The following is a 14,025-nucleotide window of genomic DNA, read 5'->3' as shown; positions in this document are numbered from 1 at the left end:
TGGGGATATTGTGATGACCCAGACTCCACTCTCCCTGCCCGTCACCCCTGGAGAGCCGGCCTCCATCTCCTGCAGGTCTAGTCAGAGCCTCCTGCATAGTGATGGAAAAACCTATTTGCATTGGTACCTGCAGAAGCCGGGCCAGTCTCCACAGCTCCTGATCTATTTGGTTTCCAACCGGGCCTCTGGAGTCCCTGACAGGTTCAGTGGCAGTGGGTCAGGCACTGATTTCACACTGAAAATCAGTCGGGTGGAGGTGGAGGATGTTGGGGTTTATTACTGCGAGCAAGGTACACAGCTTCCTCCCACAGTGCTACATCCCTGAGCAGAAACCTCCCTGCTGGGTTGGCCCAGCTGCCCGCACGTGCCGCTTGTCTTGGGGAGCAGCTGAACAGAGTCTCTGAGTCCGCAGAAGAGAAGGTTGTTGGAGACGTCAGGGTGGCGTTTCCTGCTGAGGATGCTGGTCCATGAGAGCCTCAGTAGCAACTCCGATCCCACATGTTAAGGTCCCACCAGCTGCCACAGCCTGGGGAAGGCATCAGGAGGAGGAGAATTCATGGGGACCACGTGCCCTGGGAGCAACCGGCTATGATGAAGGGAGAGTGAATGAAAGCTCACATCCTCACCCTCCCCATCTTGTCCACATTTATCAAGTTCATGCAGCTGTCAGAATAACCAGATCATGGATGCAGCTGAGTGACAACACAAGTAGAACACATATGGGAAATGAGTAGCTCGGGGTTTATTTCATACATGATAACACTAGTCATATTGGGAAACTCATTGTCTCCCGTCTCCCTAATTCTGCTCTCTGACTCACACTAAACCCTCCTCTCCAGTGTCTTACAGGAGAAAGCATTCTACACAAGCTGTGTGCAGGGGAGTATGGCTAAGGACACTCAGTAAAAATGTTTGATTTTGGATTATTCAAATAAACTTTGTAAACTCACGGCAGGTATGAAATCCTGATGTCAAAAGATGATTACTCTTAATTATTATTTGGCAAGTGGAAAGCGAGTTTTCACAATTCCAAAAGTGGCCTTTAAAAATAACTGCATAAGCTCAAAGATAAAAAATAAAAAGTTTATTTCAAGAACAAAGGAAACACTCAGAATTATGTTAGATTTTTATTTTTCTTCCAAATTCTAAAAGTTTTGAAAGTACGTAGGCTAAGTTCTATTTCAGAGTGGAAATTTATTAGTGTGTTTTCATAAGAAAAGGTTTCAAAGAAAACAGAAATGCATTCTTTTTTTCTTTGAGACGGAGTCTTGCTCTGTCGCCCAGGCTGGGGTGTAGTGGCGCGATCTTGGCTCACTGCAAGCTCCGCCTCCCGGGTTCAAGCCATTCTCCCGCCTCAGCCTCAGGAATAGCTGGGACTACAGGCACCCCCCACCACGCCCGGCTAATTTTTTTGTATTTTTAGTAGAGATGGGATTTCACTGCATTAGCCAGCATGGTCTCAATCTCCTGACCTCATGATCTACCCACCTCGATCTCCCAAAGTGCTGGGATTACAGGCGTGAGCCACCATGCCCCTCCAGAAATGCATTCTTTTCACATGATTACATCATTACCTAAAAATGAATCTGAATTCTATGTTTCAGTTGTCAATGCATGGAGCATCTATGCTTTTCATAGATTTTATTAAACATAGTGTTCTAAATGATATTGAACCCCATAATGAGTCATGTGAGCTACATGTCATAACCTAATGTGATAGACACAAAATAATGACTGAATCAACAGAAGAAGATCCGCTTCAGGCTAAGGGTATACAGTACCCTTATCACTTGAGATAATTGTTTATTCCAAGATAGTGATTCCTTAGTAAGTGCGATTAGAATTCTGAAGTTCCATTTCTGTTAGGTTTAAAAACTGTATGGCAAAATTTTTATACCTATCAATCACACTGGAGTCGCAAATGAAAAAAAAAAGTGACACAATTATGTTTTTAAAAGTACTGATAAATGCATCATTAACCTTAAAAGTCATTATAAAGAATGTAGTTAAAGAACACAAAGTGTGATGGGGTGCAGTGGCTTGCGCCTGTAATCCAAGCACTTTGAGAGGCCGAGGCAGGCGAATCCACTGAAGTCAAGAGTTTAGGACCAGCCTGGCCAACATGGTGAAACTCTTTCTCTACTAAAAGTACAAAAATTCACCAGGTGTGGTGGCATGCGCCTGTAATTTCAGCTACTCAGGAGGCTGAGGGAGGAGAATCACTTGAACATGGGAGGCGGAGGTTGCAGTGAGCTGAGATCATGTCACTTCACTCCAAACTGGTCAACAGAGTGAGACTCTATCAAAAAAAAAATATATATTGTAAGTAGTATGACCCAGAACTAAGCAATGTTGTCGTCATCTTTAGCCCTCATGTGATTGACAGCTTCTAATGATCTTGAATTTCTGCTTTGCCATGAGACACAGGATTAGTCCCAACCCATTCAAGATGGTTAGATATATTTAACAAAGAAACAACTTATGTAATGCTGATGTAACAAACGGCTATGCTGTGAAAACAAATGGTGAAAGGTGAACTATCCCCTAAACCTGAGAGAAGATACAAAGAGAATCAAAACTGGCTGGTACAAAAAGCCTCTAGTTGCAGTTGACCAAGTGTGACCAGGTTTCTCTGTCTGTGCCATGGCAGTGCAGAGACAGGCACGTGGCCTTGGTGGTGTCATTGGCTCTTCTCCATGAAGTCACTCACGTGGGCAGGAGGCACGACCACCCTCAGCCCAGAGCTTCCTCCTTCCTCACAGTCGCTGCCCCCACGCTCATCCTCAGAAGCATGAGTGGAACAGAGTGAACGGAAAGTTGTTTTATTCTAAAGATCAAAAATCTTGAACTTGCAAATAGAAATAAATGTTATTTTTGTTCCAAGTACACATTTGAGAAATCTTCCATTGAGTGCACCTGATGATAAACCCACATTTTTTTGTGTCTTTTAATCGGAAAATGTATTTATATGATTCTTGGAAATAATGTTTGAGTATAAAATTGTATTTTAGCAGCTTATTTCAAGTTGTTATTTACCATATGATAATTACTCCCAAAATGTCGTCAATTAAAAAAATTATAATCTGTTGCGCTGTCCTCCACTTAATTTCTCTATTTAACCTCATCAGATTCCTGTTAAGCTCTTAAACTCATCTTTTTTTTTTTTTTACTGATTTGATACATTAAGTCAATTTATTATTTATGATGAATTTATTTATGTAATTATTTTCAATATCACAAGTAGAAAAAGCCTATAAACTGCTATGCCAAAAACCTGCCTCTAGATGGCAAAGAAATCCCACAATACACAAAAGAGAACCAAGTTCTAACAAACCCTGGGAAAGGAAGAGGGCTACTGTCACATTAACAAATTGGGACCCTTAAGGCAAGAATGAGGTGGAACATCTGGAACATATAAGAGGAGACATCAGGCTGCGGAGCAGTGGGGAACCTGCTCTGTGCTCTGAGACTGAAAGCCCAGCCTTGCCTCTCACCGCTGCCTTGACTCTGTCCCCATCTGCTGTGAAGTGAATGGTGTCTTCTGAATTCATCCTGAGCCCTAATTGCTGAAAAGTGTAAGACCTGGAATGTGGGGATTATGTTCATCTTCCTGACACCAACCTGATGCTCAGGAAGGAGACTCTTGTTTTCTCTTAGGATTCTTTTATTAACCATGATTTTGCCTCTACTGCACATTTCCCTTTCCTGATTGTCCCTCTCTATTGACAGAAGATGGCCCAGGGGATTCACTACTGAGTCTCAAGCTCTTACCCAAAGCCCTCAGTCTAGGGTTGCTCTTTTCCTTCATGCTATTTTTGTTTGTTATCTTGTAATTGTCTTAGCAATAAAATATTACTTTATTTTTATTTTTATTTTTTTTTTGAGATGGAGTCTTGCTCTGTCGCCAAGGCTGGAGTGCAGTGGTGCTATCTCAGCTCACTGCAACCTCCGCCTCTCTGGTTTACACCGTTCTCCTGCCTCAGCCTCCCGAGCAGCTGCAACTACTGGCGCCCGCCAACACGCCAGGCTAATTTTTTGTACTTTTAGTAGAGAACGGGTATGACCGTGTTAGCCAGGATGATCTCAATCTCCTGACTTCGTGATCCGCCCGCCTCGGCCTCCCAAAGTGCTGGGATTACAGGGGTAAGTCACCGCACCTGGCCAAAATATCACATTTTCCTTCCTAGTTATTACATAAGTTATCGTAGTTTATTACAATGGCTGCCTTCTGAATAATAAATAGTCCTTCAAAATGATGTTAAGAGATCTGAATCCGTGTGCTTCAGAAGTTGCAAGAAGCTCTGTCTAGCCCGGGTGCCAGTGACTCTCCCAGAGTGCTCCATGCAGCTGGCCCCACAGAGTCCCTCTGTGCTGTCATATCACCCACTGCCTTCTGTGAATGAGATATTCTCATAAGAATCCTGGTGGATGCTCTTTGAGCCAGTTCCAACACAACTCACATGAAAGCTGAGGACTGCAGGCCTCTGAAGACAATCACAGTTAGCTGGACTCATAGCTCATGACAGCCCTCTGCAGACACAGGTTCTCCCCGGTTGGCTGAAGGTAGTCATTGGCTGTGTCCTTCCTTGTGCATGACAACAGGAGACAGAGCCGGTCTGTAAGCAGCCCTGCAAGCCAGGTTCTGTGCAAGCCCTCCTGTGTGAGTCCCTCTTACCTGGACACAGGTGTGTAAACCAAAAATGACACTATATTCTCTCTAGCCAATTGCATAAACTCCTCCTCTCAGCCAAGAATACACCAAAATCAACCTGAAATACAAGTACAGGCCATGATGGGAATGGATGATTGAATATGCCTTAATTTACCTACCATCCTTTACAATTCAGACACAACTGACCAGTTTTTGATATTAAGACAGAGACCTTGAGACTGACAAAGCAAACTCTTTATAGTAGTAAGATACCAACATGACAGATACCAGGCTCGAGGAGAAATCAAAGTATTTTCCCCAAGATATTGTTATTTGATGTATTTGAAAATGTCTCTGCAAAGCTGTTTCTTGTGGGAAAAATCTATATTCTGTAGAAATTCCTACCCCTTTTTAAGTCTCTTTCCTGACCCAGAGAGATTTAACTAAGAGTTTGGCACCTTTTAGTCTGTTAAGAAACAATTACAATCTATTCTCTCTGAAGCCTGCTACCTGGGGGCTTCATCTTCATAATGAAACCTTGGCTCCACAACCATTTTTCTAAACCTAGAAACTCCCTTCTGTTGATTACAGGTCATTAGATAAACTCTTTCCTCCTTTATGAAATCTTTGAATCCACCTATGACCCGGAAGTCCGCAACACGCCCCCTCCTTCGGGCTGTCCTGCCTTTCCATATCAAAGCAATGTACAGCTTACACATATTGATTGACATCTTATGTCTCCCGAAAATGTGTAAAACCAAGCTGTAGCCCAACCACCTTGGGCACACATTCTCAAGACATCCTGAGGTTGTTTCACTCATACGTCTTTAACTGACCAAATAGATTTCTAAAATGAATGTGACTTGTCTCAGATACTTGTTTATTTGTGGGTATCACTGGACACACTTAAGGATGTGAAGAGATTTATGACATTGAGAAAAGGAGGAAGCCAAGATGTGTGGAGAGAGAGAGAGATAGTGATGTTTGTACAGGACTAACACTGAGAACTGTTTCTGTAATGACGTAGTACTGAGTATCATCCCCAAAGAGTGAGGTTTCATTCCAAGAAGAATATATATGTATTTTTTTTGGGAAAAGGGCTTTTGCAGGTGTAAATTAAGGAGCTTGAAACAAGGAGATGATCTTAGATTAATCAGCTAGGCCTTACATGCGAACACAAGTGTCCTGAGAAAAACAAGAGGTAGAGAGACACTTACTATAGACTGAAGAGGAGAAGGCAATGTGAACACAGAGACAGAGATCGCAGTGATGTGTCCACAGTCAAGGAGAGTGGAAGCCACCAGAAGCTGGAAGAGTTAAATCAGACTGCTCCCTAGAGCTTCTGAAGGAGCTAGACCTGACGACTCCAAGACCTTGTACCAGCGAAACTGATTCTGGACTTCTGGTCTCCAGAACTATGAGTGATTCCATTCCTGTTGCTTGAAGCTACCACATTTTTGAGAACTTGTTACAGTAACCGAAGGACACTAACACAAATGGGGCTCCAGGAAAATCCAGATGAAAGGTGCTGTGTTGGTTTGCAATCTCCTTTCTTAACTTTCTGACACTAGACATAAATAGATTGGTGAAAAATTTTGTGATTGAAGAAATGCACATGAAACCTACAGTGTACAGAGAGGCATCTCTTAGTTGTAAGATAAATATTGATAATTTTAGATGAAAATGACATATGACTGGTAATATCTCACATCAAGTGAACTTAGCCCAACCACCTTGGGCACATGTTCTCAAGACCTTCTGAGGCTGTTTCACTTGTATGTCTTTCACTTTGACCAAATAAATTTCTAAATTCATTGAGAATTTTCTCAGATACTTATTTGTTTATAGGTGTCACTGTATACACCTAAGGAAGTGAAGTGATTTATGACCTTGAGAAAATGAGGAAGACAAGATGTATGGGGAGAGAGAGAGTGAGAAAGAGTTTGAGCTTGTGATGTGTGTATAGGACTAAAACTGAGACCTTGATCTATGACGGTGTAGTGCTGAGTATCATCCCCAAATAGTGAGGTTTCATTCCAAGAAACATATGCCTGTATCTTATTTGGGAAACGGGCTTTTGCAGGTATAAATTAAGGAACTTGAAACAGGGAGATGATGTTAGATTAATCAAGTGGGCCCTAAATGCAAACACAAGAGTCCTGAGAAAAAAAGAGGTAGAGAGACATTTACCATAGACTGAAGAGAAGAAGGCAATCTGAACACAGAGATAGACATGGCAATAATGTGTCCACATCCAAGGAGAGCTGGAGCCACCAGAAGCTGAAAGAGCTAAATCAGACTCCTTCCTAGAGCTTCTGAAGGAGCTAGAACCGATGTCTCCAAGATCTTAGCCCAGTGAAACTGATTCTGGACTTCTGGTCTTCAGAACTATGAGAGATTCCATTCCTGTTGTTTGAAGCTACCACATTTTTGAGAACTTGTTACAGGAGCCCAAGGACACTAACACAAATGGGGTTCTGGGAAAATCCAGACTACAGGTGCTGTGGTGGTTTTTCAATCTCCTTGCTTAACTTTCTGATATTAGACATAAATAGATTGGTGAAAAATTTTGTGATTGAAGAAATGCACATGAAACCTACAGTGTACAGAGAGGCATCTCTTAGTTATAAGATAAACATTGATAATTTTAGTTGAAAATGACATGACTGGTAGTATCTCACATAACATTCTGAGTTACTCAAGGATGCATAAAAGGGGCATTAGATACTCCTCGTGTGTGTATGTGTGTCTGTCTCTACATGTATGTTCACTTCATGGTGTGTCAGCTGGTGGAACCCTCAGGACCCCTTTCATACCCTCAGTGCCCCATTACACACATGAGGAAACTGTTCATGAGAGCACATGGCTGATTTGCATAAAAGTCACTTGGTCAGCAGTTGTTGAAGCTGAACTTGGAATCTAGGTCTGTCTGACCACAACTATGTTCCTTCCACAGAGCCACATTCATTCCATAGAGGAACCCACCACCTATAAAACCAGAGAAGAGACAAAGCCAGAAATGCATGGTGGAGTTCTTAACACAAGCTCACTGCGAATTCTAGTCCCCATCACGCTGACACTAAGCTTGAACCCAGACCCTTCTACAGTTTTGTCTACAAAGCACAACTTGCTCAAAGCCTTTACAAACACCAAGAACCTTTCCTTCAGATATGGCAGCAGAGTCACATCTTGCATGGCCCTGACCACATTTAGTCTCCTCTGCCACCCCCATCTCTCTGACTCAGTCCTTGCTTGCAGCCATAAAAAAGGGTGAGTTCATGTCCTTTCTTGGGACATGGATGATGCTGAAATCCATCATTCTCAGCAAACTATCGCAAGAACAAAAATCCAAAAACCACATGTTCTCACTCATAGTTGGGAATTGAACAGTGGAAACACTTGGACACCGGGTGGGGAAATCACACACTGGGGCCTGTTGTGGGGTAGGGAGAGGAGATAGGGATAGCATTAGGAGATATACCTAATGTAAACGACAAGTTAATGGGTACAGCACACCAACATGGCACATGTATACATATGTAACAAACATGCACATTGTGCACATGCACCCTAGAACTTAAAGTATATATAAAAAAATGATTGGGTCTTGTACATCTAATTTTCCCTATGAATGTTAAAACAACAAACCTACAGCCCTCTCCTCTGCTCATGTGCTGTGAGAGGTGACTTCCAGGCTCCCAGATACCAAGATTGTACAAAACTTAACCCACAGAATTACTCAAGACACTTTCTATGTAAGAAGAATTGTGGTGCAGCTCTCCTCATAGAAAAAATGGTTTCTGTCTCTTGTTGAAATTGACAGCAAAAGACAACAACATATAACTATTTGGGAGAACTAGGACAGTGATACACTAGGGAAGTAAAACACACCCTTTCCCCTTGCATTGGTTTCCTGTTGCTGCTGTAACTAATTACCACAGCCTTACTGGCTCCACATAACACAAGTGTATTATCTTACATTTCTAGAGGTCAGAAGTCTCAATGAAATAAAATCAAGGAGTAATAGGGCTCTATTAATTCTGGAGTCTTCAAGAGAGAGAATCCAATATCGAGTGTCCCATCTTTTTGATGTTCCCAGGTTCCTGGCACCAAGGCCGTTTCCTCCATCACTCCAGTTTCACTCTCCGTTGTCCGATGTCCCCTCTGGCTGTTATGCTCCTCCCTCCCTATTATAAGGACCCTTGTGATTATGCTGGTCTCACCCAGATAATTCAGGATACTCTCCTGACTTCAAAATTCTCAACTTAACCATGTCTGCCAAGTTATTTTTGACATATTACTAAGTAATAATCATAGATTCCAGATATTAGGACAATGATGTCTTTAGGAGGGGCGTATGATTCATTCCCCAAACAACTTTCATCATCCCCACGATGGTGTTCCCCTAAAGTAGAATAAAAATATCACAAGGCAGATTTATGAGGCAATAGACCTAGAAAAAATCTGAGACTCTAGGACTCTCTGATGTGTGGATGTCAAATTCTGGGGGATTCGGACTCTCTGCTCTATGTGGACTCCATGGTGTGTAGCCATTTGTGGAAGGCTTCTTTGATTTTGTGACCTAGAAAAAATGAATCTCTGCTAAAATCAAATCTAAGAAAGATTGGCAAAGGGAATTTAAAGATTTCTTAAATTTTAGGAATTTCCCTATGCATTAAAATGATGCCCTCCAAGAATGAGGATTTTTCCAATGCATTAGGTTGGGTCCCCTCAGTGAGAAGGATGCCAAAGATTCCCATGCAGCCAGTATATTTTCAATGTGCAGGAAATAAGCAAGTGAGCAAGGGAAGAGAGGAGGGAAAGGGAAAGTGAAAGGTACCTCAGCAAAGAGCCACCTCTGAGGATGACGAGAGCTCAAGCCCTCATGGAAACTCCGGAAAAAGGCCTCTGTTATTCCACCTGAGAGGTGAGGGAGCTGGGGTATGTGTACACCTCCTTTGTCATCAGAGATTGACAGCCATCCTAGAGGATGCTAATTCCAGGCCATGATGTTTGCCTCATTTGCAGCCTGAGCTGCCTTCCCCAGGTTCAGATAGAGCAGTGATGAGGAGAAAGGGCCATAGAGAGTCAGCTGGAGTGTAATGACATGAACCCCCAAGGCGTAGTAACAATGACTGCTAAAATTATGCAGAAAGAAAGAAGTGCATTTGAATCCAGAGATGTATCTCTCTGAATCTGGATATCTGGATCCTGGTAGCCTGTTTGGTAGCCATTTCCCAGAAATCCAGTCCCCTGGAAAAGCAGCAGGAGGTTTGTGCACAGGCTGCACTACCTTGGTCTGGCCACTGGTAGTCGTGCATGAGAACTTCTCCCTGGAGTATTTCTCAGTCCACTGATACACATGTAATTGACTCCACTTCCCCTGCTGTTCAGTAAGGATGACTTGTCCTGGGGAAAAGCAGCAGTGTGAAGTATTGAGGTTCAAATCAGTGCTTAAGATGTATTTGGGTGCAAAATACTTTTTCATCTACATGGGCAGTGTCTTGGCAGAAGATGGAGATTCTCACTAAATGGATGTGAGACAGGGAGGTTGACATCTGGGTCAGGATGATGCCCTGGTGCACGGCAAGAACATGCGTTGGGCAGCAGCCACCCTCACTAAGGAGAGAGGTTCACTGACCTGGCCTTTCCCCAGGGCTTCCCCCTCACCTGCTCTCCAGAAAGCCAGGTTCTTGGGCAGATGCTCCCGAGACCCCAGAAACAGGCTGGTGGGGAGCGCAGCTCAGAGCATTACTCAGGGGATGTGGCCTTTGTCATCCTACTTTGAAACAATTGATTATTTGAGCCAAGATTCAGAGAGGGCTTCAAGTTGATACTAATCCAGGCTCCTATAGTCAGCAAGTGAAACAGAGATTTTGGTTGAAATAATCAGACCTGGTATCACCAGTCAGCTCTCCATGCTGGAGAACCACAAGAAATTATACCAAAGTCAGGAAAGGGAATGCAATATGGGGATCGTCATGCCAAGAATAAGGTGCAGCCCATTTTGTCCCTGGGCTTTAAAGAGACCCATCACTCTGGCTAACGGCAGATCTACGCATGACACAGTTATCATCTTTGTGCATCTTCAGCGAATTGTTTTTCCTTGTACTGCTAAGAACAATGTCTTAAGTTTATTAGTAAATTCTATTGAATTTATTGAAGATGCTTCTGATAAGTTCTTTTTATATTCATTTCAAAAAAGAAGCAATGTCACACTGACAGAGACATTGTTAGTATCGCACTAAATACTGTCACACTCATCACGTTCCTTCGAGAGTAACTGAAAGTTCTGACAGCCCCACGTTCTACAACTTTATTATGAATTTTCTGCCAAAAATGATGCTTTCCTATACACTCCTAACACAAGTGTAAAATATGTTATTTAATCTAGTCTTAGGTTCATTTAAAATTAAATGAGTTCTAGTCTTAGGTTCATTACAATTTTGAAAATTAACTCAAAAAATATGTTCTGTAACCGTATGGTCCCCAAGGAGAAAGGTATTCTCTCAAGGTAAATCTGCGCTGTCCTAGTCTGACCTGGGACTCTGGGGACACTGCCCCTGTGCTGAGTTGCTGAGATGAGCCAGCCCTGCAGCTGTGCCCAGTCTGTCCCATCCCCTGCTGATTTGCATGTTCCCAGAGCACAACCCTCTGCCCCGAAGACTTTTTTATAGGCTGGTCACACCCTGTGCAGGAGTCAGTCTCAGTCAGGACACAGCATGGACATGAGAGTCCCCGCTCAGCTCCTTGGGCTCCTGCTGCTCTGGCTCCCAGGTAAGGAAGGAGAACACTAAGAATGTACTCACTCAGTGTGCTCTGTACTGTCTGACTCTTCAGGTAAATCCTCTGATAACATGATTAACTGTAAGAATATTTGTTTTTATGTTTCCAACCTCAGGTGCCAGATGTGACATCCAGATGACCCAGTCTCCATCCTCCCTGTCTGCATCTGTAGGAGACAGAGTGACCATTACTTGCCAGGCGAGTCAAAGCCTTAGCAATTATTTAAATTGGTATCAGCAGAAACCAGGGAAAATTCCTAAGCTCCTGATCTATGGTGCATCCAGTTTGCAAAGTGGGATTCCCTCTCGGTTCAGTGGCAGTGGATCTGGGACGGATTACACTCTCACCATCAGCAGCCTGCAGCCTGAAGATTTTGCCACTTATTACTGTCAACAGGGTTATAGTAACCCTCCCACAGTGTTACAAGTCATAACAGAAACCCCCAAGGAAGCAGATGTGTGAGGCTGTGCTGCCCCAGGGCTCCTTCTGGTGCCTCTGTCTGCTGAGGGCATTTCTCACACTCAGTCAGGTTTTGAAAGTCATTGGGAGATTTTCCTAGAGGGGGCCAGGGAGGTTCCTCTGAACCCTAAGCCTCTTTCTCCCTCATCCCCAGCAGAAAAGACGTGACAATGTCTGTCTTGGCAGAATAAATAAGAGAGATAAGTTCACCTGAGGATAGTCTGTGTTATGGGACAATTGGAATTTCTACAGCAAAAGAGAAGCTATTCTCAGTATTTCAAGGAGAAATTGTTCAAGTTCAATAAATTAGAGTCTAAACCACTGTCTTTCCGAAGTCTACCATATGTTATTCATGAAGCAGGTACTAGAGACAGGGGATTCTCAGGTCCTCCTCCAGAAGCCGGAGTGCCCCTGCCCCTGGTGGTATGTGCTGAGTACCGTGTGATGGCCCTCAGACCTGTTTGGGAAGCCCAGGGTGGGGTTGCTGATGCTCTCAGCTGCCTGCATCACGTCTTCAGGTGATTCTCCAGTTCACACCTAACTGCATGTGTTTTACTTCAGATGTCAGTTTACATGAATCCACCATTCTGACTTCCCAATCTCATGACTGTGGTAAGTTGTAACTTATTGCAATCTCATTGAGCAACTCTAAAGAAACCATAGAGAGAAAAGGAGTTTGTGTCCTTTTCTGGGAGAAAAGGAAAGTGTGCTCCCAGAAGTGATAGTAATGATGGGGAATTGACAGCTGACAAGGAAGTAAGGTGAGTCTTTCCACAAGGCTCAACATATTGCCAGTTACGAATTGTCGCAAAATACATTTGAATGTCCTTTTCAAGTATTATGAGTTTGGGGTCATAGCTGGAAAATGTTATCAAGTCACAGATAAAATGGGAAAATCAGAAAATTGTATGAAATATGCAAGAAGGCTATGTGTGATGGCTCAGGTCTGTAATCTTGTGATAGTTAATACTGATTGTCAATTTAATTTGGTTGAAGGATGTAACCATTGCTCCTGGGTGTGCCTGTGAGGGTCCTGCCAAAGGATATTGATATTTGAGTCAGTAGGCTGGGGAAGGCAGACTCCCCCCCTCCACTTAATCTATCTCTGCCAGTGAATATGAAGCATCTAATCAGCTGCCAGTGAATATGAAGCAGGCAGAAAAAGTTGAAAAAGTGGGTCTTGCCCAGCCTCCCAGCCTACATCTCTCTCCTGTGCTGGATGCTTCCTGACCTCGAACATTGGACTCCAAGTTCTTCAGTTTTGAAACTCAAGCTGACTCTCCTTGCTCCTCCCTCCTCATGCTTGCAGACAGCCTACAGTGGGACCTTGTGAACCTGTAAGTTAATATTTTTTTTCATATATATATATATACACACACACACGTGTATATATATGTGTATGTATATATACATGCACACATACATATATGTGTATATATATACACACACACCCACACATGCACACACACACACACATATATAACTAATACATGAACTTATTAGTTCTGTCCCTGTAGAGAACCCTCACTAATACAGATTTTGGTACCAGGAATGGTTCTATAGGAACAGAATATTAAGAATGGAGTTTTTTGTTGGTTTTGGGGTTTTTGGATTTGGCTGCTAAGTATGATTAGACCCCAAAACGCTAAGGACTCTACTTTTAATAGTATGGAGAACATTGATAGTCCTTGGCATGAACAGTTTAAAGAGCTATGCAAAATAAATGCATTTGACACTAATGAATCATCTCTCGTGAGAGGCAAGGAGTTTAGTGACTCTGTACCTAATACCCTTGACAAACACCTTGCAAAATAGATTTTTGAGGGCAGCACCTGCATCTTTGAAGAGCCCTGTAATGTCTTTTCTCTGTTTGTCAGATCTAGCTGTGAGAACTGTACTTACTCAATTATAAAATTTAAATACAATTTGGAATAATTGTATCCTGAAGCGGCAGGGGCCAAGTGGTCACACACAACCCTCAAAGGCATTGTGGGCATAGCTACTGTAATGGTCAGAAAAGACAAAGCAGCAATCTGAACAGTGTAACTCATGTAGAGTTCTGGCATTGGCTAATTAACCACAACGTTCCTAGAAGTGAAACTGATAGGAAGCCTAATGCATTCCTACTT

The 14,025-nt window shown here is 42.9% G+C and overlaps 1 gene segment (V, D, J or C); it reads left to right on the top strand.

The window, feature by feature from the left end:
• Positions 1 to 11,354: 11,354 nt before the first annotated feature.
• On the top strand, positions 11,355 to 12,102 carry LOC105536460. The segment is given in 2 exon segments: positions 11,355 to 11,428; positions 11,553 to 12,102. Coding segments are annotated over 2 exon segments (402 nt in total).
• Positions 12,103 to 14,025: the final 1,923 nt, after the last annotated feature.

This window comes from Mandrillus leucophaeus, unplaced genomic scaffold (genome assembly GCF_000951045.1).
Source record: "Mandrillus leucophaeus isolate KB7577 unplaced genomic scaffold, Mleu.le_1.0 Scaffold1599, whole genome shotgun sequence".
NCBI classification, from domain to species: Eukaryota; Metazoa; Chordata; class Mammalia; order Primates; family Cercopithecidae; genus Mandrillus; species Mandrillus leucophaeus.
The sequence above is the reverse complement of the archived record's forward strand: the minus strand, read 5'-3'. Positions and strand labels throughout refer to the sequence as shown.